At 43.2% G+C, this 27,513-nt stretch overlaps 1 protein-coding gene across 3 annotated transcripts in view; it reads right to left on the bottom strand.

Annotated features, from left to right (window-relative positions):
* Positions 1-27,513, bottom strand: part of NSD3 (nuclear receptor binding SET domain protein 3) — a 1,432,226-nt gene that overhangs the window by 432,318 nt on the left and 972,395 nt on the right. For all 3 annotated transcript variants that reach the window (XM_069214018.1, XM_069214019.1, XM_069214020.1), the window contains 2 exons: positions 21,213-21,415; positions 20,385-20,497 (listed from right to left, as the gene is read on the bottom strand). In XM_069214018.1, the coding sequence (XP_069070119.1) occupies positions 20,385-20,497; positions 21,213-21,415 (316 nt within the window). The remainder of the gene's footprint in view (positions 1-20,384; positions 20,498-21,212; positions 21,416-27,513) is intronic.

The following is a 27,513-nucleotide window of genomic DNA, read 5'->3' as shown; positions in this document are numbered from 1 at the left end:
AGTTCCATAATGGCTACACTGAAATCTGGGTAGTTTGGTATCAAACACACAATAAATGCACACTGATGCCAGTGTGGGATTTATTGTAAAATACATCCAGAGGGCATCTTAGATATGCCCCCTGAATACCAGTCCGTCTCCTAGTGCTAGGCTGACCAGTTTCTGCCAGCCTGCCACAACCAGGCAAGTTTCTGGCCACATGGAGTGAGTGCCTTTGCCACTCTGTGGCCAGGAACAAAGCCCGTACCTAAACAAACCCCTAAATTTTGTCTTTAGGGGCGACCCTGAACCCAGGAAATCAGATTCCTGCAACCTACAACATGAAGGACTGCTGACCTGAAAGCCCCGCAGAGATGACGGAGACGACAACTGACTTGGCCCCAGCCCTACCGGCCTGTCTCCAGACTCAGAGAACCTGCACAGCGATGCATCCGACAGGGACCAGTCACCTCTGAGGACTCGGAGGACTGCCCTGAACCTGAAGAACCAAGAAACTCCAGAGAACAGCAGCACTGTTCAGAACCTGCAACAACTTTGCAACAAAGAAGCAACTTTTAAAGAACTCTCTCTTCCCACCGTAAGCGTGAGACTTCACACTCTGCACCAGACGCCCCTGGCTCGAGCTCCAGAGAACTAACACTGCAGACAGGACTCCCTGGCGACATGGGTAACCTGAGTCGACCCCCCTGCACCCCCACAACTATGCCTGCAGAGAGGATCAAGAGGCTCCCCCTGACCGCAACTGCCTGGTAACAAGGAATCCGACACCTGGACCAGGCACTGCACCCGCAGCCCCCAGGACAGAGAGGAACCACCTTCCAGTGCAGGAGTGACCAGCAGGCAGCCCTCTTCCTAGATCAGTCAGTGGCTGGCCCGAGAAGCCCCCCTGTGCCCTGCCTGCATCGCCTAAGTGACCCTAGAGTCCCTCCATTGCTTTCAATAGCAAATCCGACGCCTACTTTGCACACTGCACCTGGCCGCCCCTGTGCCACTGAGGGTGTATTTTGTGTGCCTGTTTGTGTCCCCCCCCAGTGCTCTAAAAAAAAAAAAAAAAAAACCCTGGTCTGCTCCCCGAGGACCCAGGTACTTACCGGGTAGCAGACTGGAACAGGAGCACCCCTGTTCTCCAAAGGCCTATGTGTTTGGGCCCTCCTTTGACCTCTGCATCTGACCAGCCCTGTGTTGCTGGTGCAGTGACTTTGGGGTTGCCTTGAACCCCCAACGGTGGGCTGCCTATGCCCAGGACACTGACTGTGTAAGTGCTTCACTTACCTCAGAAACCCAACCAAACTTACCTCCCACAGGAACTGTTGATTTTTAGACTGTGTCCACTTTTAAAGTAGCTTATTGCCATTTTAACTAAAACTGTGTGTACTACTGCTTTGAATCAACGTTCTATACTTACCTGTGTGAAGTACCTTGCATGTTATGTACTTACCTCAAATCTTGAATCTTGTGGTTCTAAAATAAATTAAGAAAATATATTTTCTATATACAAATTATTGGCCTGGAGTTAAGTCTTTTAGTGTGTGTTCCTCATTTAATGCCTGTGTGTGTACAACAAATGCTTAACACTACCCTCTAATAAGCGTACTGCTCAACCACACTACCACAAAATAGAGCAATAGTATTATCTAATTTTGCCACTACCAACCTGTAAGGGGAACCCTTGGACTCTGTGAACGCCATCTCTCACTTTGAGAAAGTATATACCGAGCCAATTTCCTACATCTACCATTGCATTTAAGGCAGTCATCACCTAATATTTTCATGTGAGCACTTAAGACTTCATTTTAACACCTAACTTTCTGCTAGTTTTTCATTATGGCGGGCTGGTTCTTTATCCATACTCAACAGTTTGATAGTGCCAAGAATGTTTGCTTCTCATTTGCTAAATAAATACCAATTACCATTACATTTCAGACATTCAAACATACTGCTGAAGAAATGGTAATTTAAAATGACTCACATAGGTTCCTACCACTTTGATAGGAGAAAATATTGTCTGCATTCTCTACTTCAAACAAATATGCTCTAAATTCTAATAAAAAACGTTTAATACAAATTCCAAAGGTTTAGGTTGGAAACATTCACTACTACAATGGGATTCTCACTTTTTGTTAGTTAAAAGTTAAAAATACTATGTAGTGCACAAACAATACGTTACAAATCTGGTTTCGGCAAATATGTAACATTTGTGCATCAGCAAGAAAAGTGTGTTCATTTGCTTTGATTTTAACATCTTTGTTTCCATCACAATTCAGAACTACAAAAAACGTGCCTTCTGTTTGCTTTCCTAATGGCTGATATATATTTGAAATATCTGTTCAGTTCATTTACAGGTATTTAAAAACTGTGTTAGACTAAAACTCACATCAAACAGCCCTTTTCCACACTCCCAACACCAAAGCAAACACTGTCACATAGTTCACTTTGCAAAATCCTCTCACTTTGCAGTCAGAGAACGAAAAGCGAACACCAGTCACCATATTAAAAGAATAAGCAGCAATTTATCAGACGAAATAGCCTTCCATTTGACCTGTGTCTCTGACCACACAACAAATGTGACGGGATAAAAAAACAAAATGTAAAACTTCTTTATTAACCATTCACCTTTCGAACTATTACATGATTATTCTGGAATGCTCCACCACCCCGGCACCTCTACTTCCAGCGCCCAAGATGGCCTATCCGCAACATATAATAAGGAATCCTAGCAGTGACTGCAGAACTAGGAATAATATAAATCTGTATTATTCAGTATTTATCCCAACTGATTATGGCTAATTTTAGACTATGTCTGTCGAAATATGGCCACAATGGTAGGCATGACTACCAAACTTGGCACTTGGAATAAATTCAACAGACTTAAGGACTATGATTGCAGTGAAAAATGAAGGCTGGAATATTGGTACCTTAATTAAGCACTTTTCTCTGTAGCTTCCAGTTTAAATTGTAGAGCTCTACTGCAATGATGTTGATACTGTATATTTTTTACTTAACTTTATTCATGTAGGTTACTGTTTTACATTACACAGTTTGAAGTCCCAATATAGGAGGTACCATTTGAATTGCAGAAGCTATTGATGTTTTCTTAGTTCTTGTACACAGGCAGCTTCCGCTGTCTGGTGAGAGCTACTGTTATTACACAGACATTCATACAAATGCATATATAGAAAGGGGCTTTTGGAACGGCCCTTTCAGCCATCGGCAGCTGGCATTGGCTAAAGGGATTATGCATTAGCGTTGGTATCATCCCACAATATTGGCAGATGTGAACATCCAAAAAAGAGTAGATGTACACTTTTTTTTTAAATTCCAAAAAGCCCCTACCCCCATGTTCTACTTCATCACTCTCCCAATATATAATGTGGTCATTGCTTCTCTGCCTAAGTGCTACTGGGCTATCAGCGTCAATCTTTGTGTTTCTGTGCAATTTATTTTGTATCTTACCTTTACCAATATAAATTAGCCATGTTGAAACAGTAAAACAAAGCAGCCAAATTGACTGGCAGTGCGTCAAGGTGCAAGTACACAGAGGTCAGCCATCTTGGAATGGATATAAACCCTTCCAAGATGGTGGCCCTTTGTGACCATGTGTGAACATGTATAGGCAACCTGTTCACTTTACTCTTCCAATATATCTGAAATGTATTTTAGAATGGTAAAGTAAAAATAAATATGCTTGTTTATTATACCCTTTAACACTGGCAAAGACCATGAAAAGCTGGATGTAGACTCTGAGCCAAACAAAAGGCAAACAACACTTGGTTATCGACTGTATTCTTGTCTAAGAACACAGGAAAATACAAAAGGTCTTATGTGACGAGATAGAGACGTCAGGAAGTAATTTTTACAAAGAACATTTTCTCAGCAAGCAATCTAGATGGCATGCTTCATCATCGTGCAGCACCTCATTCAGCTTTCACCATGCTGGAGTATAAGGGGGATCCAACGTATGAGCTCTGAGTTGAGATCTTACTTAACAGTAGCAAAATGGGAGTTTTTCCCTACGTATAAAACTGTCTTCAGATCAACTAAAACCTCTCTTTATTAGTGTTGTCAGGATCAATATTAAAAACAAAAAATATAGGGCAAAAGATGTCAACAACTAATAGTCCCATCGGACAATATTAGTCCCATAGTACCTTTAGGTTGACATGTTTTAGGCTAGTATCACAAAACCCAACAGGTGTCTAATGGCTTTCCCCAGGACAGAGTTCTCCCATATCCAGTACTAACCTATTGCTATTACCAAGATGTGTGTGGAAATATATGACTGTATAGATGAAAATGTATCATGCCATGCAAAAAAAATTAACAATACCTGCACTCTTTAGAGAGGTTTCACTGGATCTCTAATAGGAGCGTATTGAGCCCCTGTAGATGGGGCACTGCAGCAGCCTTTAAAACCACACTCAAATCAAAAAGGTCCACAGGCACACAACCTATCCAGCATAGTGCATGGTCTATACTCTCAATGTAAAAACCGAGACCTCTCAATGAGTGTAGCCAGTGAAGCATTTCCTCTTCAGAGGGATGAGGAGGTGAGATAAAGTTGCAAAGGGTGATAGACTGACCCACATGGAATGGCAATATGACTTTCGTTAAAGGGAAGCATTAGTCCTAAACACCAATTTGTCAGAAAAGAAGGTGGTGTATAGTGGATTACACTGACATCTTCTGTGGCACAGTGATGTGGTGAGCAGAAGTATCCACAATAACAAATATGGTCTTGATGGTGAGCAACCGTAGAGAACAGCTCTACATGACTTCAAAAGGTGAACGCATCAGGAACTCCAGGACCAAGTTAAGGTCCCTTGAGATATGAGTGGAACATGTACATGAGCCCTTTCAATACATTTAACACAACTGGTGACTTGAATGAAGTGGCCATTTCTCTGCACTCTCTGCCCTGTGTGCTTACAGCCTATCTTCAGTACACGTCTGGTTGTGGTTAGGTGACAGTTACACTTGTGCATTCCCAACAGACACCCACAACACAGAATACTCAGCTACGTGTGCATACTGAAAGGTCTTCCTGGGGAGAAGGTTGAGAAGGGCTCGTACTTACATCTCAAAGGGTAGTGACCAGAGACCACACAAGGAGGCTGATTATCCCTCACTGATAGTCTGGAACCAAGGCTGAGCTGAAGGGGGGACCTGTGCACTTCACAGAAATCCTTTGTAGTCCTCCCCACATCAAAGGCACTTTCTAATATAAGTACTGGGCCTCTTGGCCCACTTAGACAGTACACTAGTGGATCAAGAAGAAACTGCTGGAGTAAAGGCTGCTGCGCCAGAAGGATTGCCACTTTGCTTTGCTCGACTGTTGCTAGGAACAGTTGCTCTGCTTTGTGAGCTGTCCTGCTGCCCTCTGTTATGCATAAGGAATGCATAAGGAACCCTCAAGACAACTCCAGAGTGATTCCAGGGACTTGTCAGCTAGCCCTTGCCCTCAACTGAGGTATCAGGAACAACACCAACTTCTCTACAAGGAGACATGCTCTCTGCCTGCACTTGCAGCCAAAGCCCAAGCCCAAGGAGTGAGCACTGTGGGACAGCGATAGCAGAGACCTCTGGGGTTGCAGTCCCTGCCCTGGTTTAGCAGCAACAGTGTTTGGGGACTTTGTGCATCATCTTAAAGGAATGCTGGGACTGCAGCGCACTTCATTAGGTAAGCAATGCCAGTCTGCACTCACAGTAAGAGACTGCACAACGCTCACTCCCCCAGAGCCTTCTGCCGCTGTGTAGTGCAGACGCCTAGCCAGTAACATGGAGGTCGATGTCCAAGAAATTGGGAACACCAACCTGTTGGTAGACGGTCATTCTGCTTGTGACTGCAGAAGGGGGGTGGCCCGAGCGGTCCCAGATTGTTCACCCAACACTCCTCGCTGGTGGGGAAACATTACTGCATTCCGTCTGATAAGCCCGCCTTGCGAGGCCCATCCTGAAACCATCACTGGTGATCAGCGGTGAGAATAGGACTTGTGTTTGTGCAATACCATAGTGATTCAGTGTGCACTAAAACTCTATAAATAGACCAGTTTGAACCTATGCCTCCTGATTGGCAAATAGTTTTCCTGACCTGTACAATTAGCATTTTTTATTTTGTTTTAAATTCTCTCTAATAGAGCTTTTTGTGTTTTTTGCGTCTAAGTTATGTCTTGCTTTGGAGAAGGCGCACCTGCAGGTGTTTATTTTGGGCTGACCAAGCTGGAGTCCTACAATTTGCAACAGCTTAAAGACTTCTGCAAGGACTATCAAGTATCTACAAGGGGTTACACCATGAAGGTGAAACTACAGAAAGCTGTAAGAGCCTGGGCAGAGGCTAGGGTTGCAGGGGAAGACATCCCAGAGGAGGAGCCAGAAATTCTGGAGGAGGATGACCTAAGCCTCGATTCCCATGGGGGAAGTGGAACTGCCTGTGGAAAGGGCAGACAGTTTGCCAGAAGCAGGAGTGGTTTCCAGACCAGGGAGTAGTGTCTCTTCTAGAAAACTGTCACCAGAGGAGCTGGCAGACAGGAGGGAGGAAAGAAAACTTAGATTGGAGCTTGCCAGATTGAAGCAGGCCCACAAGGAGAGGAAACTGTCCCTTGAAGAGAAGAAATTGAAACATGAGCTCAGTTTAAGAAAGCTGGACATAAAAACCCTTGAAGTGGGGTCCAGCAATGGAAATGGTGGCAGCAGGGAGTTCTGGGGAGGTAATCTGTATAAGTACATGCCCCGTTTGGGGGTTGGGAGGGGGGGCTGTGTGGTGTGAGGAGTACAACATTTTTAGTTTAGAGGTGGGGGACCAGACCAATTACCCTGCCATGAAAGCCATCTTAGTCAAGAATTGTGGTCTGACACCTGAGAAAAATAGGCCCTAGTTCAACTTGGGTAGAATTTCTAGATTACGCTGGTAAGGCACTGAAGGGCTGGGTGGAGGGCCGCATTGTGAAAGATTTTGATGGGTTGTACAACTTATTTTTTGAAGAAGCACATGCTTGATAGTTGTTTTACAGAGCTGTGCCAACACCTGGTGGATAGCAAGCTGAGTGATCCCAGGAAGCTTGCTTAGGAGGCAGACACCTATGTCAGCACTTGCGTGTCCACAAATGTATTTGGGGAGGACTCCCAAAAGGGTAGTCAGGGTTCCCACCAGAGCACAGAGGGGGGAGATAAAAAGAAGGAGTTCTCTAAAGGCCCCCAAAATAACTTGCAAGGGAAAGGGTCTAGGGTTCACATTTCCAATCTGGCAATCAGAAACCAAGCTATTCTGGCCGAAGGCAGCAGCCCAAAACACCCAAGTGCTATAAGAGCAGCAAGTATGACCACTACAAGGGAGACCTCTAGTGTCCAAAAAGAGTACACCCTCCCACTGGAGATAAGAACGCAGAGGTGGCTAGCATAGTGCTGGGGGAGGAGTTTGTTCCAGTTAATAGGGGGGTTAGTGAGGTTACCCTAGTGACCCTGGGTGACCGTGAGATGGTTCCTAAGATCCATGGGCCACTAAATACTTCCAATTATAGGCAATGGGTCACCATCAATGGGCAAGGTGTTGAGGCTCTAAGAGGCACAGGAAAACACTGACTACGGTAAGGAGTCAGGTGGTGTCACCAGAGCAGGTGGTTCCAAACGCATTCCACCAAGCTGAGGTGGCTGACAACAGAAAGGGTCATAATCAATTGGCCCTGGTCCTATTTGAGCGGGGAGGGGTTTCAGGTCACCTGGGATTTGCTGTAAGCCCTGCCATGCCTGTGGACTGTTTGTTAGGTATTGACCCACAATCCTCTGCCCAGAAGGAGGTAGAGCTCTAAGCTCACATGGAGATATTGGGGTCACCTGGCTGGATCTGTGCTACCACCAGATCCTTTGCTCCCAAGGAGGGCTGCAGCCTAGAACAATGGCAGAGCCTGCTGCGAGAAAGGGGAAAGGCAGAGTTTGTTGTAAACCAGCTACTGAGTGTACCCCTATTGAGATGGATCGGGCACCCGCAGAGGCTGCCTTGGAGTCCACTGCAAAGGGCACTTGTCCCCTAGGCGACCTGCCTACACCTGTAGAATGGCAGGTGCATAGAGGACCCGCAAGGAGGAGTTCTGTAGGGCACAAAGGGATGTGGACACAGAAGACAACCTCCCTGTCAAGCACAAGTCTTACAGGTTGTCGGATAAGGTAAGGGCCAGCATCAACGGCGAGGTCGTTAAGTTGTTGGATTTGGAGATGACAGAACCCTCCAGTAGCCCCTGGTCCAGTTTTGTGGTTCTGGTACCAAAAGCTGCACCACCAGGCACCACACCTGACTAAGTTTCTATGTGGACTACAGAGGGCTCAATTCTGTAACTATGACTGATGCTCATCCCATTCCATGGCTGGATGAACTGATTGATCGGTTAGGGACCGCCAAGTACTTTAGTACCTTTGATCTCACCTCTGGGTGCTGGCAGATTGCCTTATCTGACAGAGCCAAGGAGAGGTCAGCCTTCTCAACCCCAGGGGGCCACTACCAATTCAGGGTGATGTCCTTTGGTCTAAAGAACGCTCCTGCCACCTTTCAGAGGACAGTAAACCAGGTACTCACTGGTTTGGATGCCTTCTCTGCTGCCTACCTAGATAATATAGTTTTCTTCAGCACCAGTTGGGAAGACCACCTCCACCATCTCAAGAAGGTGCTTCAGGCCCTACAACAGGCAGGCCTGACTATCAAGGCCAGTAAGTGCCAGATAGGACAGTGGTCAGTGGTGTACCTGGGACACCTGGTGATGGGGAGAGGAGGTAAGGTGCAGTCCCTCCAAGCCAAAATTGAGATTATCATGGCCTGGGAGCCCCTCAATACCCAGACTGAAGTCAGAGCCTTCTTGGACCTCACTGGATACAATAGGTTTTGTCAAGGGATATGGCATAATTGTTGCTGCCGTGAATGTGCTGACTTCTAAGAAGCAGCCCAGGAATACGATCAGGACAGAGGCATGCCCAAAAGCATTTGACTCCCTGAAGCAAGCCATGTGCACAGCTCCTGTGCTCAATGCTCCTGACTTCTCCAAAGAATTAACTGTACAAACTGATGCCTCAGAGCATGGCATAGGGGCAGTATTATCACAACTCAATGATGAAGGCCTGGATTAACCAGTAGCATTAATATCTAGGAGGTTACTCCCCCGGGAACAGAGGTGAAGTGCAATAGAAGGGGAAGGTTTTGCCATAGCTTGGGCCCTGAAGAAGTTGAGGCCATACCGGTTTGACACTCACTTCCTGATCCAGACTGACCACAGGCCCCTCAAGTGGCTAATGCAAATGAGGGGGTGAAAATACAAAACTGTTGAGGTGGTCCATTTCCCTGCAGGGGATGGACTTCAGGGTGGAACACAGACTTGGGGTAGACTACACCAATGCTGACTGTCTATCTAGGTTTATCCACCTTAGTGAGGAGAACTCCCTAGAGGTTGGGTAGCTCTTCCCACTTTCAGCTCAGGGGAGAATTGTTAGACCTGGCATCCTTAAGGTGGTCTTACCCAGACCTTTTTGCCTTTACCTCCTGTTTTGTTGCAGTAACGTTTTGTTGGTCTTAGGACTCTGGGCACTTTACCACTGCTAACCAGTTCTAAAGTGCATGTGCTTCTCCACTAAAAATTGTAACATTGGTGTACCCACAATTGACATATTCAATTTGCACATAAGTCCCTTGTACAGTGGTGTACCATATACCCAGGGCCAGTAAACTGAATGCTACTAGTGGGCCTGCGGCACTGATTGTGCCACCCACATAAGTAGCCCTGTAAACCTGTCTCAGGCCTGCCACTGCAGACCATGTGTGTGCAGTTTCACTGCAACCCGGGCTTGGCATTTAAAACCTTGCCAAGCCTTACAACTTCCATTTCCTTACATATGAGTAACCCCTAAAGTAGACCTTAAGAGGTGCATAGGGCAGGGTACCATGTAAGTAAAAAAGGCAAGACATATCTATTTGAGTTTTCATGTCCTGGTAAAGAAAAACTCCTCAAGTTTGTTTTCATTACTGTGACACCTACCCCTCTAATAGGCCAGTATTGAGAATTATTTACATTATATCTAAGCTGTAAGTCCTGATCTGAAAGGAGTAGCTGTATCATGTTTAGTACCATTAGAATGGGAATAATAAATCCTCTTTACTGGTAAAGTCAAATTTCTTATTACTATTTTAGAAATGCCACTTTTAGAAAGCAGACATTTCTCAGCATTTTCTGCCCTATGTGCCTACAGTCTATCTCCAAAACCCCTAAAGTAGACCTTAAGAGGTGCATAGGGCAGGGTACCATGTAAGTAAAAAAGGCAAGACATATCTATTTGAGTTTTCATGTCCTGGTAATGAAAAACTCCTCAAGTTTGTTTTCATTACTGTGACACCTACCCCTCTAATAGGCCAGTATTGAGAATTATTTACATTATATCTAAGCTGTAAGTCCTGATCTGAAAGGAGTAGCTGTATCATGTTTAGTACCATTAGAATGGGAATAATAAATCCTCTTTACTGGTAAAGTCAAATTTCTTATTACTATTTTAGAAATGCCACTTTTAGAAAGCAGACATTTCTCAGCATTTTCTGCCCTATGTGCCTACAGTCTATCTCCAAAACACATCTGGTTGGGGTTAGGTGACAGTTACACTTGTGCATTTCCTTCAGACACCCACAACACAGAGTACTTAGCTACATCTGCATTAATCTGCATACTAATAGATCTTACTGGGGAGGAGGGTGGGAAAGATTCACACTTACATCCAGAACTCTAGTGACCAGAGCCCAGCACCCTCTAGACAGTAACACGGACCCCGTGTGAGAGGCCACTGACGTCCCACAAACAGGGAACACCAACCTGTTTGTACTTGGTAGCCCTGTTTGTGACTGTGGAAAGGGGCAGGACTCTGGCGGTCCCAGAATGTTCACCCCAACACTCCTCGCTGGTGAGGAAGCATTATCACATTCTGTCTGATAATCCCACACTGCAGAGCCCCACCTGAAACACTAATCACGGCCCGCTCAGATAATCATAGCTCATGGTGCATTTGCTGGCATTTCCAAAAAGGTCGTAATACGAGCCCAGCACACTGGGGGACACTGAGTAACTTTGTTTTGTGCAACTATATAATTTAACCCCTGCATAGACTCATCACAGTCGTATTCCTTTCCTGGGCCTAATATTGTTTCAACCAAATTTATTACACTGTATAAATCCTAATCTAATTATTGGATTTTTGTTGTTTTGGTTTTGTGATTCCTATATAAAAAAAACACAATTCTTTTAAAATGGGGTAGAACCGTTTTGTGGTGTGTTTACTGTGTTGCTGTGAGCGTGTTACATAAATACTTTACACATTAACCTCTGAGAATAAGCCTGCCTGCTCTGTGTCAAGCTACCAGAGGGTGAGCACAGGTTACATTTAGCATGTATCTTACTTGCCCTGTCTAGAGTACTGTGCTCTGCCTGGCTTAGGTGAATGCCCTAGCCAACCAGAAATTTTATTTCTAAATATGTGTATGAGGGCATAAGGGCCCTGGAGGATGTATGAAGCCTGGAGGTCAAGAAGCCTCAGAAGCATCCACGTCGAAACCCAGGAATGAGCACAAAACATCAGGATCATATGTTTAACGTTCCAGACTCAATGAGGGTTGGGAAGTCTCTGAACACCATCGTGTCCACGATGGCCCCAATGAAGGGAAGCTTGTGGTCGTAGACTTTAGTATCAGCCAGAGGCATCAATGTTTTTGGGACATCAAGAAGTAGAGGACCCTCTCCATGGTCCCTTTGGCCAAAACTTACTGGACTTCTAGCTTAAAGATGGTGGTATGATCCAATAAATTCCAAGTGAAAACAGTGAGATATGGGGCTGAAGGGGGGGTCGTTGGTGGGGGGCGAGACAGGTTATGTCACGGGCAAAGCGTAAACTTCCTGAACAATTTATAGCACTCACCAATCTGATGTTATAACTTTCCTACAGAGTAGGAAAAATCGTATTCTACTCTCTGGACCCTGACCGTGCTCCTGGAAGGGGTAATCAAAGCAGCTTGGAAGCCTTTGAGGTGGGTGATGAGGACTGTTGTCCTTGGTGGTGTCTGCAACCTCATCTATGACCATGCCTCAAGGGGCCACAAAATGTCTGGGTTGGTTGCTATACAGATAGCAAGGGGTATCGCGAATGATGAGGTAAGGTCTCCCAAGCACCCTCCTAAGTTCAGGTATTGTTGGTGACAGGAAATCCAAAGTAAGCATTGTGACATGGATGTCTTTAAAACGCCCTACAGCAGAGGCAGCCTTTCATCCAAATTGTTAAGAATAATCAAAAGACCTGTCCTTGAAGGATGTCTGTACACCATTAGAGAAATCTGTGGAAAGCATGCAGGCATAACCCCTAATCATGACACAGATACCAATCACACAGCCCACACAGTTTGTTTATCAAGGTTGGCCGTTAAGACATACTCCATAGCATTGTGTCTGTCATTAATTACTTGGACAAAGGTGTACTTGAATTCATCAGGCACAGTCGACAAGATCTTGCTAGCCATGTCCGCAAAGGGTGTATGTATATAACCCAGGAATGAGACAGAGTTGAAGAACTACAATGGCCAAGGTTAAGTAAGAGCACTCCCTTTTGCCTAAACCTCTTTGACACCCCTATCGGGGGTCGCGGAAGGGAGCACATTATGGTTGACTTTACTTGTGAAAGCTTGGATGAGCGGTTGAGTGAGAGTCAAAAAGGATGTGTCTTCAGGAGCCAGAGTAAGTTGCCTAGTTACTGGGAGACTCACTGGGTGCCAAACACAGATTCAGCAACAATGCAATCAGGGTATCTGTTAAGGCCTCATTAAATAGAAAACAGAGCTCTGATATAGCAGGCACCAGCTGCCAAATTTCCATCAATACGTTAGCTTCTATCTCAATAGTTGGAAGTTGTAAATCTAGTACTTCTGGCGCTTTGGAAACAACAATTTTAAAAGAAGCACTTTTCTCCATGTGAGGTCCTGTTGGACATCTAACTCTGTCTTAGTAGAGGTGTCTAGCACACTAGTATTTTCTCAATCTAAGTAAAGTCCAGCATCAGTATAACAAAAGGGAACAAAGTTGTCAACCTAATCAACATCATGTGGTACATTTTGGAGTCTGTGAGCTGCATTTGAGTCCAGTGGATGCTGCTGACCAATACAACTGGGGGGGGGGGGGGCGGGGGTGAACATTTGAGGCACTAACAGACACTGATAAAAATCAGCAGTGCCCTTAAGCTTTCAATTGTGGTCTGTTTTAAGCAATGTTTATAAAGGCCATGACTGAGAGCTCTGCAGTTAAGGCTGAGTTTCCTTGTCAGTGACCTAAATTTTAAAAATAACTAAAACAATTACTTACCTACTGCCTCTGAGCATGGTGCTCCTCTCGCTGTCTCATCGTCTGTGGCTCCAGGACAGGCTCCCAGACCCACAGCCAACTCCCCTCTACCAATCCAGACACTTCTCTCCTGCTGCTCAGTCAGCATGAGAGAAGCACCAGGATTGGCTGGCTCAATGCTAACTGAGGCACTGCTCTACGCATGTCAGTTTGGTTGTCGCAAGACAGGTGGTCAAAGTGACATATGCACTCTAAACTTGCCCTCAAACACAGCTTGGGCTGGGCACAGTGAAAAATAAAATGGTAATAAATCCATTTTATTACAATTTTTTCACCTTTGCTGATCTCTTTCAGCCGAACAGAGGGGCCGCCGCTGCCTGAATCAGAGAAGACCAAAAATTCCAGTCTTTAACAGTTATGGCATCAAGAAAGAGGATGGGTTATAATCCACAGTTGGATGCTGTGGTTTGGTTATCTCATAGTGAGATATGGCCATAATGTGAGACAATGTCTGCTTCAAACCAGAAAAGGTTGTCAAATTGAATATGAAGTGGGTGCTGCTGGACTCTGGGTCAATGCCAAACTGACTGGGTCTAATGTGGCTTCTAGGACTAGAGTGGTAGAATGGGCTGGTTCTGTCAAGCAGCCAGGAGCTAGCCCAACTGGGACAACAACGGATGTGCAACTGGGATATCAAATGGGTCCTTATAGTCTCAAGGGGTCGCTGGTATCACCTTAATAATGTGAAACATGCCCTCTTTGAGGCCTCTATCTGTGGCAGCATCACAAATAGTCTGGGAAACACAAGGTGGTTGAGAACCAACCGTGAGCTTCTTTGGCATGGCTTTCTCCTACCTTTTTGTCACCAGACCTTCTATTTTTGCTGGCCTTTGGACACTGCACATTTTACCAGTGTTAACCATTGCTTAAGTGCTTGCGCTCTCCCCTTAAAACATGTTGCATTGATTTATACCCAACTGGCACATTTAACATACTTGTACCTCTCTAGTAAAGTGACACCACCTGTGCTCAGGGCCTACAAGGTAAATGCTACTCGTAGGCCTGCTTCACTGATTGTGCCACTCATTTAAGTAGCACTTTAAGCCTGTCTTAGGCCTGCCAGCAGCCTGGGTGTGCGAAGTTTTAAACTGCCATTTCGACCTGGCAAAATAAACATTTTGCCAGGCCCAAACCTTCCTTTTTATGACATATGTCACCCCTAGAGTAGACCCTTGACAGCCCAGAGGGCAGGGTGCAGTGTAATTAAAAAGTAGGACATGTACTTTTATGGTACATGTCTCCTGTAAGAATAACACTGGAATTAGCTTATTAGATTTTCTAAGTGTAATTTACAAAGGGGAACAGTTGATCCATGTTTGCTCTCAAATGGCAATTTAAAAATCTAACGTATGGGGAAGTAAAATTTTAAAGAACCATTCCGAAAATGCCACTTTTAGAAAGTTGGCATTTTCTTGCCTTAGCCATTTGGTGCCTTCAGCCTGTGTCTCAGTCACATGACCGGGTGTAGTTGGCAGCTGGGATTTGTGTATTACTTCTCGACAGCCACACACAATGGGAAGCATAGCTGTGACTGGATGGGCCATCACTGGCAGGATGGGAGGGAAGAGCTAGGCCCTGCCCCGCTTAAATTTGAATCGTGTGACCTGTCACCACTCAAAGGCCTGCGTACCCGCTGTAGTTACTCTGGAGCAACGAAGGCAGAGCAGCTATGTAGTTTAAAGGCATGCCTCTAGAAGCTTCTCTCCATTTCAAAAGCACAACTGGGTATAAATACTGGTTACGCTGCCAGGAAGGACTATTGTGCTGGTGAAAGGACTTCCACTCTGCTGCACTGCTGCACTTCAGGAACTGCTGCACTTCAGGAACTGCTGCCCTACTCTGCTAACCTGCTGCCCTATTGCCTGAGTAAGAAGGACTGGATCTGCATCTCTTGAACCCAGAACCCACAGTAGTTCCAAGGGCTAGTTAGCTAGCCTCCTGATCTGACGCCTCAGAGACACAACAGACTTCGAACAACCTTGCACCTGCACCTAGAGCCTTAGAGTCTGCCATCTCTCAGTCTACCCTGCCAAGTGGTGCCACCCTAGTCCTGGACCCTTGGAAGTGGGCATAAAGTGCTCTGCCAGCCTTTGTGGATCCAGCTGAAATGACGAATTACATCTGTTGCATGGCGCAACCCAAGCAAAACCAACATCTCTGCTGCTGCTTGGATTGGACTGTCGCAAAGACCAACATCGCCACAGCAGCCTATCACAACACCCACTGCATGACGCATTTTCAACGCACCCCTTGCATCCCTTGATAAGGGCAACCTCAACACCGGACTCCTCACTCCAGAGCCGCAGCTCTTTGGAACAGACGCATCACCCCAACCTCACGCCACATTCTCTAAACCAAACTTCAATTCACAAGCCCCGTTGACGAGACCCCCGATGATAATGCAGGCACTCGTATCACAGCATCTCAGAACCGAAGCATCGCATCAGCTGTGCAACACACCTTCGACGCAGATCCTTGCAATGCTCCACAGACCAGGATTCAAGTTACATTGCTCAGTGGGCTTCACTGGGTCCCAGTAGCCAGCCCACACTCCACTGTGGTTAGCCTGAACTCAGACTTTATCCCAGTCCAGTGCAACCAGATGTCCACAATTGGCGCTTTGCGGTTTTTGATGCTATTTTCATGGAAATCTTTAGATGTGAATATCTCTAGTTCTACTAATGGGATTTTTGTAATTTTGTCTTGTTTTGTTTATTACATTTTACTCTAGTTTTCTAACATAGTGTGTGATCCTTTTTGTGTGGTGTTTTCACTTTATTACTGTTTGAAGTGTTGAACAAATTATTTACACATTGCCCCTAACTTAAGCTGGCCTGCTCTCTACCAAGCTAACACAGGGTAATTTAGGACTGCCTTATGCCACCCCCTGACAAGGTCTGTGATTGCTCCTTGGCCAGGGCTCACACCCCAGTGAACTAACAACCCAATTCCTCACAATCAGTCAAGGTTTGGCTATTATAATGCGGTATTTTAGTTTCCCACAACAATGAATAAACATACTGCAAACAAAATCAAAGTGCCAGACTTAGCCTTGGATTATCATACAGAGGCCAAATGGATACTTAGACAGCTACTAGTCTGGTCTTGCATTGTTTCCAAGGGAGATCAAAGTCAGATATATCCTATGAAAGATTAAGGGAGTTCTTATGCATGAGTAAAACTGTGTGGTGTGAAGTTCATAGTTGGACTCGTGTGAGAGCGCCACAAGCCTTTTAGAATGGTTGAAGGCTAATGGGAACAAGGTCTGTTAGTTTTCGAGAAATGTGTTGTAGAATTGTCAATGAATTACTTTACTCATTGTTTAAATTACTTTTTGGTCATTAATAATTCCAAGTTAGGGAGCATGAAATAATCTCTGCTCTCTACATGACAAGTCAGAATACTCATTGAGAATGAGTCTGGTAGTTGTTTAGTGTGTTCTTTCTTTGTGATGAAAGTGTTGCAAGGGTACACATCATAGGTGTGTCTACGATGTGCATGAGACGTTCTAGTCTGGATTGCTGTGTTTATGTAAAATATAATAGAGGTTAATGAAAAAGAAAAGACTGTCCAACTCTAAGACCTATCAGAGTGTGGCCTGTGTGTGAAAAACAGCATTTTGTTTTTTGCAAGCTACTGAGAAGTTTAATATGTTTGGTTTAAAGAGAGGCATATTTCTGCTGTGTGTGTGAGGGAGTGTAGATGTGTGTGTGCACACCTGCAAAGAGTTGCATGAAATTCTCTGGTTTCATTTACATGTTTTTGTTGTTAGGACTGCTGTTGGGCATGATAGCCTACTATGGCTATGATTATGAGATGATACTCTGCATGAATACAAATGGTCTGGTGTCCTGGGACTAGATTCTTGGGTGTGGGAAAATAAGACCCAACTTGTGTTAAACTGGGGCTGGGATTAAATAAGAGTCCAATCCACAAGGAAAAGAGAAAACCATGCAGAAAAAAGACAAGTGTCATTGTTTTCCCCATACTTAGCGGTTTAGATGGAGCTATCAGCTGGATTAGCTCGTGTATGAACCTCTAAGACTAGCAGGTCAGTTATCCTAACGTTACAAACATTTGAAATTTCTTTTTACTAAGAAGTCATCTGAGTAGTTATCTTGGGTTATGTTTGGTTCAGCACATCTTTTTTATTACTAAGTGATCTCCTGTGAAGCACTCGCTCTCAATAGGATTGGTGGTTACAATGAACACAATCACTGATGTACCTTCTTATATTTCACTTACAAAATATAGCTCAATACAAAAAGGATATATTACAACTGAGATATATTTCGATGTGTCATACCATGTAAAGTTGTGTCACACTATTTTTGCCTTTGTTATTCAACTACTCTTTTACAAAGAACTTGCTTAAATTAAATTGGTTCTTTAATCTCTTGCACTTAAAATAAATAGTTGCACACAAATCCTTTTTCTTTAGCGGAGGTTCCCGGTTTTCTATGAGATACTATTACATAATTTTCAGATTCTCAGTCTGACCTGAGTCTTGGTATTTGTGTGGGAGACAATCACAGAATGCACTGCTTCATGATATGCCACACTAAGGTGAAAGCCTTCCTGCATCTATTAACATTCTGACGCTGGTGCATAACTCGCCATGCGGTGTTGGTTACGCTTGTGCTACTAACCTAAATCCTGATGCCTCCGGGGTTTCTGCCAAGAAAGGAGAGTAGTGGCACTTGATGAGTGGGACATTTATAGAGATGCCCCATCCAAGAAGGCAGTCACAAGTAAACTACCACGTTGATGGAACTCGTACAGAAACCGGAGTGTGAATTAGAGCAAGATGAAGCTACCTCTAGAGATTTCTCGAACAAGTCCTGAGTTGAAAGACTGTTTTCTGCTGCAGCTGTTCACCTGAAGATCATTCTTATCCACAGGCAAGGACATTCTCAATCTGGTTGTTGAGTTGCCCTTATTAAAATTTCTCTGCCTCACTTGTGTATTAAAAGTATGTTCTGAATGTAGCACAGTCCTTGTTGTTGGGAGCAGTATCAGTTGAAGGTACACCTGAGGGAGGGTTTCCTGGATGATTCTCAGTTAAGGGCATCTCAACAGCTTGACACCAGCTCCCAACCCTGGCAAGCACTCAGGGCTTTCTGCTGTGCTGAAAACGGGTTTAGTGGGACTGTACAGTAAATAAATATGGCTTCTTGGAGCACTGCCTGGCTAAAACTTCCAGCCTGACCCTGGTGGTGATTTCTGAGTCCCAAAAATGTGTCTGAGTCTAAAACATTGGATCAGGTTGAGCTGATAAAACTAGCACACTGGCAATGTGACTTAAGCAGCTAAAACAAATCCAGCTTTGCCAATCTCTGAGCTATAGCACCAAAACGAATGGCTTCAACAAACGTTTGATTACAACATATCCTATTCAACTCTGATAGACTCTTGCCAGCTTCAGCTTTGAACCTTGCCCTACTGAAAGATTTTGTGAGGTGAAAAGAAGAATAAGTTTCAAAGTAAGAACTTTTACCAGATTATCACTCTTAGTATAGCCAACCGCCACTCGACTGTGGTCAACCTGAACTCACGCCCAGGTATCAGTCAACCATAAAGTAATACTTAACATTGGCACCTTACTTTTTCTAGGCAATGTTTGACTTAAAAATTCATATCTATAGTTTCTTTTACCTGATTTTGATCATTTGGGTTCTTCTGAATTTTATAGCTTTTTCTTTGTTAAACTGTAGTACTTCTTTACCTTAACCTAATATCTCTGGGGACTTACGTGCAGCTTGTGCCACAGCTACCAGAGCTTGAGCAGAGTTTCACTGGGAATTAGGCTGAGGCATAACAATGGTGCGTCTATTAAGCTGACAAGGGTACTGCCTTCCCAAATAATAACCGATGTTCTGACATCTAGCAATTGAATTTCAGGGTAGCCTTCTGGTTTGAACCAGGGCTTTTCAAGGACTTAATAGAGCATGGGCCAGGTTTATATAAACTTTTCAAAAGGATTCCTAGAAGATCAACAGTATCAACCATGAACCTGACTCAAATCAATATGTTGTTATTGTTCAAGATAAAGAGATAACTATACTTCCCTGTTCTCTTTCAACAAGCAGACTAGTGTGTGAGTTCCAGTCACGGCTTACACCTAGAACAACCAAGATCAGAAACACAAGATAGACTTCAATCATTTTTAGCTTAAGACTAAATCTATTTTTGGGACACATCTGAGTTACGATCAGACAAATGTACACAAGTTAAAAGAGTGCCTGCATTTAAACTGCCCATTAAATTTGCAGACCCACTTCAGGAAGATGCCCGTTGATTGTATAAAGAATGGACTGACAGGCATTGAGAAAGTTACATCCTTATCAATAACGTAAAAGATGGGATACTCTATCACCAATGTGACAGTTATTCCCCGCCACATTACAAGGGGCACAGACTATAATGACCTTGTAATTTGGCAGACAGAATCTCTGTCATGTTTGTGCTGCAGTATCATATCCAGCTAATTCTAAATAAGGCCAGAGACATCAGAAAATACTAATTGTAAGAATAATGCGGCAACACTATCCCCACACAAGAAGCATGATATTTTGTCCTTACAGTGAACAAGCAAAAAAACAAAAAAAAAACAACACACAAAAGGGGTTCTGCGATGGGAGCTGCACTGATAAGAGACTGATGTTTTAGCGATCACATTTAAAAAATAAAACAATTACAATTTAGAATTACAGTTGAGCAAAACCTGTTTTTTGCAAAATCAACAATTCTTGACCTACTGACAACACAAAATCTCAGTAATAGAGAAACATAAAATCCTATTAATACAGAACGGCAGAATGACCACATTTTTTCAAAATTACCTACTATTGAAAGAGAAAAGGTACATAAAAAATATGGACAAATATTAGTCAATATAGTACACAGCAATTTGGGCAAGAATGTATATAACTTGACGTTTAGTGTTATCATACTACAAAAAAACATTCATGTACAGATCAAACTCACTTTAATATGTTTGTAGGGCGGTGGCTTCCTAGAACTTCTTTCATTTTCAAGTGCTTCTTTACTTTCCTTTTGTGCTTTAAGTTCCAGGAAACGTTTTGCTGCTTCTTCAAGTGCTGAACAAGTAAAGAAGAGGGTCACAGAATATAGAATACAAATCAAAAACATTAAACAAATCTAAAACGTGAGATATGGTCTTAACAGAAATAACTTATGATTCCTTAGTAAACTGTAAAGAGACATGGGTTTTTGTACATTACTTGAAAAACACTGCTGTGAATGGCTACCAATTTGCTCTGGATAACTAAAGCAGACGTAGAAAACAATATTTCTGTGCCTGCGATATCAGTGAGTTATAAATAAAGATCTGAACTGCAAACTCTAGTGGCACAATTATTAGCCACACCTCTCTACTTTCACTTATGAACTTTCATTTCAAGGAAAAACATGAAAATCAGTATGAAAGCCCCATAAATGACAGCAATGGAACATTTTAAAAATAGAAACAGTTGTATTCTGTACTGCACATGAACCACCTCATTTGATTAAATCTTATTTCCAATGGTTAGTACTGATATAACATCCTAACAAACATACTGACACTTGATTTGTGAGCAGCTATGTCTTTTCTTTAGATGCATCCAGGTTGAATTTGTTTTGAAGCTACTAGAACCAGATGAAAAGCAACAAGCTTCTAGACCCTTTACCACACTGGAGACCCACAACAAGAAACATATGGAGCGATGTGAACAGATATATTAAAAATATGCTTCTGCAAAATCTCAATCTCAATACTCATTATACACAATTTCTATTGTTCTAAAACATTACCTCTTTTGAAGGTCTTGTTCGAACTATGTTGTCCATCTGCAAAGCTTTTATCCCCTTCAACATAGGGGAAAACCCTACCCCGATGCACCCAGTAGTAGTCGTGTGAACCGAAGAAAAACACTGGAAAGTCTCCAATTTCATGTTTCAGGGCCTGTATGTTGAGAGGCACTGACCGGGGATTGCAGATTTCAGCTGGCCACCACCTGACAACGAAAACAACATAAAAAATACACAAATTCACTTTAGATAATTTACACTTTTCCAGTTGCTACTGCTGTTCCTCCACACCATGTAAAGAGACAATCTTACCAACTGGATGGAAACATTGACTGACAGTTCAAATTCAGCAACAGTTAATGAGCAAACATGGCTATCTTATGTCTTTTTGTGCATTGAATCGGTAGCTTAGCCGGCGGACCTCTACACCATAATACTGATCACATCCAACTGGCAGTCAAGCTGAAAAAAAACCTAACTTGAGGCTATGATTCATATCTTAGAACAAAACTAATGAACACTGGAAGGCACTGTAATTGGTTAATATGTACATTTCTGAATACTTTGGTTTTCCTGGATGCAGTAGAGGGTGTAGTTTTTAATAACATGAAGAACCTTTATTGCAGCATAATTGAAAAAAAGTTGTAAGACACCAAATCATAACAGAAAAGTTACCTTTTGAATTCTGTAGGCTTGTGAAATTAGTCTGCTCTTCCTAACTCATTAAGACATCTTCTGGATGGCAGAAAGTGTAACACGAAGCATACACATTTTTGGAAAGGCCACAACCTGATTAGAAGGTATGCATAACCCCCCATTCAGGTGAAGCAGCCATAAAAGTTACTTACCTTCGGTAGCGGTCTTTCTGGTGGATACTTTATCTACCTGCAGGATTCTCATATTTGAATATTTCCAGGTACAGACTGGATCTGGAAACTTTTGTAATAGCTCTCCAATGCCACTATGCCATCAGACGTGGAGTTGTAATTATGTCAGTGGATTCATATAGCCTACAGACTTGTGCCTTCACGACAGTTCTACTGATTTTGCCATAACTTTTGAGACATTTAGAGAGAAACGAATCTGTATTATGGTGCACTGTATAGCTAAGTTGGTTAAATATATAAAAAAATTATTTTATTTTAGAAGTAATTGTATTATCTCCATTAGCAGGAATAGTAAGGTGCGGCAGTGAGGAATCTGCAGATTGATGTAGTAACCACCTAAAAGATTGTTACTAACGTAACATTTTGTTCTGATAGATACTACTACCTGCTAGATTTCCAAGCAATAACTGTTTGGAGAAGGGAGTGGAGAAAACTACTTCTACATCAGAAAATCCTGAAGTACAGATCAGGCTAAGTGTCTAATCTCTTCATACTTTAGAATGTAATCATTAATGTTATGCAAAAGTATGTAACAAGACAATGATGTGGCTTTACATATATGTGTTGGTATTCCTCATTACTGCAGTTGTAGGAGATTTAGATCTAAAAGAATGAACTCATCAGTTGGGTCTTTTTTTTCTTTTAACAAAGGCATAATATATCTTGATACACAGAATGATGAATCTAGAAATTGTTCATTTTGTTGTTGCTTTACCTTTGTTTGGATCCTGTATGATCAATAAAAAGTTGGTCATCTGATCTAAGGTCCTCAGTTTGGTTGATATAATAACTGACAGCCATTCTAGGGTCTAATCTATGCAACTTTTCTTCCGCTTTAGATAGATGTGGAGGAGGAAAAAAGGTCAGTAGCCTGAGGATAAAAGATTGGTAGTGTGAGTGGAAGGGATGGCTACCAAGAAGAGTACCCATAAGAAACGTTAGGCGATCTTTCAGGAATGTTGATACAACCGGAGAATAGGGAAGACTCTCGAAGACAAAAGAATGCTGCTAAGACTGAAAGCTGAAAGATAACTCTTCCCAGTAACTTCTGCAGACCCTTGATGAGTTAAGGGAAGCACACATTGTAGTACATTGGAGAGGATGTTTTCAGAGCATCCATTCCTAAACAAGAGCACCAGAAAGCCAATTTGTTACACCTCCTCAAGGATACAGGCATTGTAGATAGGTGAAATGCAGGAAAGATCAAACCCAACACTTCAGTTAAAAGCTAAAAACTGATTACATTTCTCACCTCAATCTGCCCAGTGAAGGTGTGGGCTCTGAAAGTTGGGGTGCAGAATCTGTCCTCTTGATTGAGACAACAGATTCTCTCTGATCAGTACAGAAAGAGGGAATCTCACAATGAGGTTTCATAGGCCTGTGTACCACATCTATATTTACCAATCTGACACAGTTAGAATGACTTTAGTGCTGTTCTTGCTCTAATTACTTCCTCAGAACTCAAGATATTAAGAGTATGGGAAGAGGATTTGTAGTGAAGAGTGACTTCCAAACCAACTGAAACACATCCCTCCTGCTCCCAGTTAAATCTACTGGAGGAGACAATTTTCAGCAATGAATGTTACTCTGAGTTGCAAATAGGTCCACCGAAAGAGCGCCCCAAAGTGTGAAGAGGTCTTAGACCTCTGGTTAGATGATGCCAACTTAGACTGTAGGCTCTGGTAGCAAGAATCCCAGCACATAATTGGCTACCAGTCACAAACTATCTTCATGCCCCCATTCCCATACCCTGAGGGCTTCTCGATAGAGAGCCTCAGATCACTCATTTCCCCTTGCTTGTGTAGGTACCACATGGTGGTGGTATTGTCTGTCAAGATCTGAATCAACTTAACTAGAGTGGAAGAGAAAGGCATTGATCATCAACCGGATAGCTGTCAATCCCAGCAGACCTTGGCTCTTCTGGAGACCACAAGCCTCTGATATCTATGTTCTCCTGAAGTGCACTCCACCCTAAAGTGGAGATGTCAGTTATAACTAACTATGGTACCTTCTGAAGAGGGGCAAAAGGGCATTCCTTTAATGAAGTTCTTTGATTTTCCCCACCAGCTTAACTCCGCTACAGTGTCCCTGGACATACTACGTTATTCCATCAAGTCTCCTTGATATTGGAACCACTGTCTGTGGCGGCACCACTAAAAATCCCTCTTGTGCTAGCATGCATGCGTTATCAGGAGAATGAAGGAAGCAAACAGACTGAGCAATCATAGGACCTTCAGGACTGGAACTTGAGCTCCTGGCCGAAACATTAGAAGCATTTCATGAATGTCTCGGAGACTTGAAGCTTGGTGGTATTTAATACTGCTCCAATAAACAGTAGGTGTTGGGAAGGCACCAGGTGAGATTAAGGGTGATCTATCGTAAGTCTAAGGTTGAGCAATAGCAAGCCTGCTGAAAAGAGATGGTTCAACACAAACTTGGGCAAATTAGCTTTGATACACCAGTCAACTAAACATGGGTGTTTTGCTACACCTTGTCATCTTGACGTGCAGCTTCCACTGCCATCACCTTTGTGGAGATGCAAGGTGCCAAAATCAACACAAAAGGAAGAACAATTAATTGGTAATGGGTAGAAAGCACTACAAAACATAAGTATTTGCTGGAGGCATGGAGGACCGGAATATGAAAGTATGTGCCCTGCAAGTCTAACAGCACCATGCAGTCCTTCCTCTTTCAATGGCAGTAAAACCTGAGCTAGGAAAAGCATCCTCCATTGTCCTTTTCAATTCAGGAACCGGAAGTCAAGGATCAGATTAAGACTGCTAAATTAGGAAGTACAAAGAATAGTACCCTTGCCCAATTTTATGCTCTGGCACATTCCTAACTGTCCCTTTCTGAAGCAGGAATGCCACTTTCTGCTGCAGGATCTGCTGATGTTCTTTGGCACTGTGGGGGATGGAGCGGCAACAGGGTGGGGGTGGCAGAAGGGCAGGGTAAACCCTTTTTCTACAATCTGAAAGACCCAATGGTGACAGCCTTCTAGGCCTTAGAAACAGGGATATCTTTTTGGCCATCTGAACACTATGATCCTTCACTCTGTGGGGACATGAAGAGGAAGAAGTTGGTTGCAGTAGTCCAGCTTGTTCTTTTCCCCTTCCTTTGTATTGACGAATGAAGCTATTTTGTTGTGATTGTTGCTTTTGATCCAAAAAGCTTCTTGAAAAAAATGGGGGCTTTCTGAAAGGTCAAAATAACCCAGAGGACTGGAGAACTAAAGATCTAGCTGTAACGATGCCCTCTTTAAATCTTTCTAATGCAGCATCTGCCTTCAGTCCAAAAAGGCGTTTTCATCAAATGGCATATCCAATAAAGAATTTTGAACATCTGAAGAGAACTCCATAGACCTGAGCCAGCCATGTCTCCATTGAGTCACAAAGGAACCTATGGCTCTACCCACAGAGTCAATGGTCTCCAAACCAGATTTAATTACTTATCTTGATGCGCCATGTCCATGCTTCACTACTTCCCTAAAATGGTCGTTGAGATGTTCTAGTAAATGAGATGCCACCAGATCTGCTATGTGCCAGGGTGCATTTGAGTGCTAAACCATAAGACATGTCGTTTAACTTACCTGAGGGTCAAACTTCCTGCGTAAAGTGCTGTCCATTCCATTGTCTCCAACATTTTTGATTCTCTGTCTGATGGGTATGTTGGAAAGGCACCTGGATTGATCTTCGAGGTGGATGAACTTTGTACTACCAAACTTCCAGCTGACTGGTGAGTCGATAAGAAAATCTACTCACCCAGAGCTGCAATACATTATGTGCAATATCTCTGTGCACAGCTAGGGTGTTAAAGGCTTCTTTAATGTTTCTATTAATGCATAGGTGAATGGAAGCAGTGGTTTAGTGGTAGAAGTGGTAGTCAGTAAATCATCTGTTAGAATGTTAGGGTGAGACACTAACTTGCAGAGGCAAGTTTAGGACTACTGCTGCTTTTCTTAGTACTGCATAGAAAGAGGTAACCTCAGGTGGAACAGGACCAGGTGATGGATCAATGCCAGTATCAGGAGATGCATTTAAACCACTTGCTTCCTGATGTGCCAGTTGGTCAGAACTGACATTCAGCATAGTCTGCCTGCTGATCTTCTGGATCCAAGTCATGAAAAAATATTTTTTTCCAACCATTCTTCAAGCAATTTTGAGTCTCCTCTCCCCTTCGAAACAGTTCAGACACAATCTGCAGCATCGCAGGCAGTGCCAGATTTGATAGGATTCCTAATGAAGCGTCAACTGGCACTGTCTGTGGTGCTGAAGTCTATCTTGTTGCATGTTTCCCAACAGAATTGGAGGCTGTACGCTAAGTGGTATTGGAAACTGGTTAGGTGCAGGGAAGAAAACATATGGCACCAAGGGCATTGGAGTTATAATGCAAAAATATTAAGATATATGTCCCTTAGACCCAGCCGGCATGCCAGAGGGAATGGACTCCCTCTTAAATCTATCTATCATAGCCTGCAAACAGCAAGATAGGTCTTGGCGTGGATGCTCCCAACAGGTGAGCACCAATGCCAGCTGAGGTGGAGGAGGGCAAAGATGGAGTTGGAGTCATAGGTGCCTAATCTGAGACTCTCATCACCAGAGAAATCTCCATCAATTCAGATTATGAAGTGGGGGGTAGTCAGAGGTGACTTACATGTGGACTTGTGTTGACAACAAGAAGTGTAATGTTTCTTGTGATTTATTAATTTTCCTTTTGCGGACTTAGTGGACGGTGACAAACTTCAAGATCTTGACCTCTGTCATGATCTCGTCTTAAGTTGACTTTGATGACCTTCTGTGGAATGAGGCATAAAAAGCTTAGCTTTGCGTTCTTTGATGGCTTTCAGCATACATTTTACTACAGAGATCATACGACAACGTCATATCTAAACGCAGGACACCATAGACAGTCGTCATGCAGCTCTGCAAAAGTACATTATGTCCATTATATGTTTGATCTTTTGGGAGGAAACTTTCTGGATCCAGTCTGTAAATGGAAAATTCAAAGAAGAGCAATGTGCACACAGAAGTAACCATTAAAAATTCTGAAAATAAGGCACCGATTCTAGTATCAGTATCATAAAGGGATAGATCTTCAAAGGATGAATAAGATATGGATTGCTCTACAAACTCAAAATCTCTTCTCACTGTCTAAAAGAAGAGAAACTGGTTATTTCAGTTGCTGCTAAAGAGATCTCAGAATATATTCAGAGCAAAACTTGTGCTAATCTTGGCTTGTGAATCTGGAAGCCAGTCTACATAAATTAACAGAAAGTGCAGCGGGAAACACCGTACCAAGCACAACACCGGCCTTCTTTATACTTACACTGTAACACAGATGCACTGGGTCAAGCCAACAAACCATATGCAAATAGTGGCAGGCACAACAGGAGGTCTTCAAATGCATTACATTCCATG

The sequence above is a fragment of the Pleurodeles waltl genome, chromosome 11 (genome assembly GCF_031143425.1).
Source record: "Pleurodeles waltl isolate 20211129_DDA chromosome 11, aPleWal1.hap1.20221129, whole genome shotgun sequence".
NCBI classification, from domain to species: domain Eukaryota; kingdom Metazoa; phylum Chordata; class Amphibia; order Caudata; family Salamandridae; genus Pleurodeles; species Pleurodeles waltl.
The sequence above is the reverse complement of the archived record's forward strand: the minus strand, read 5'-3'. Positions and strand labels throughout refer to the sequence as shown.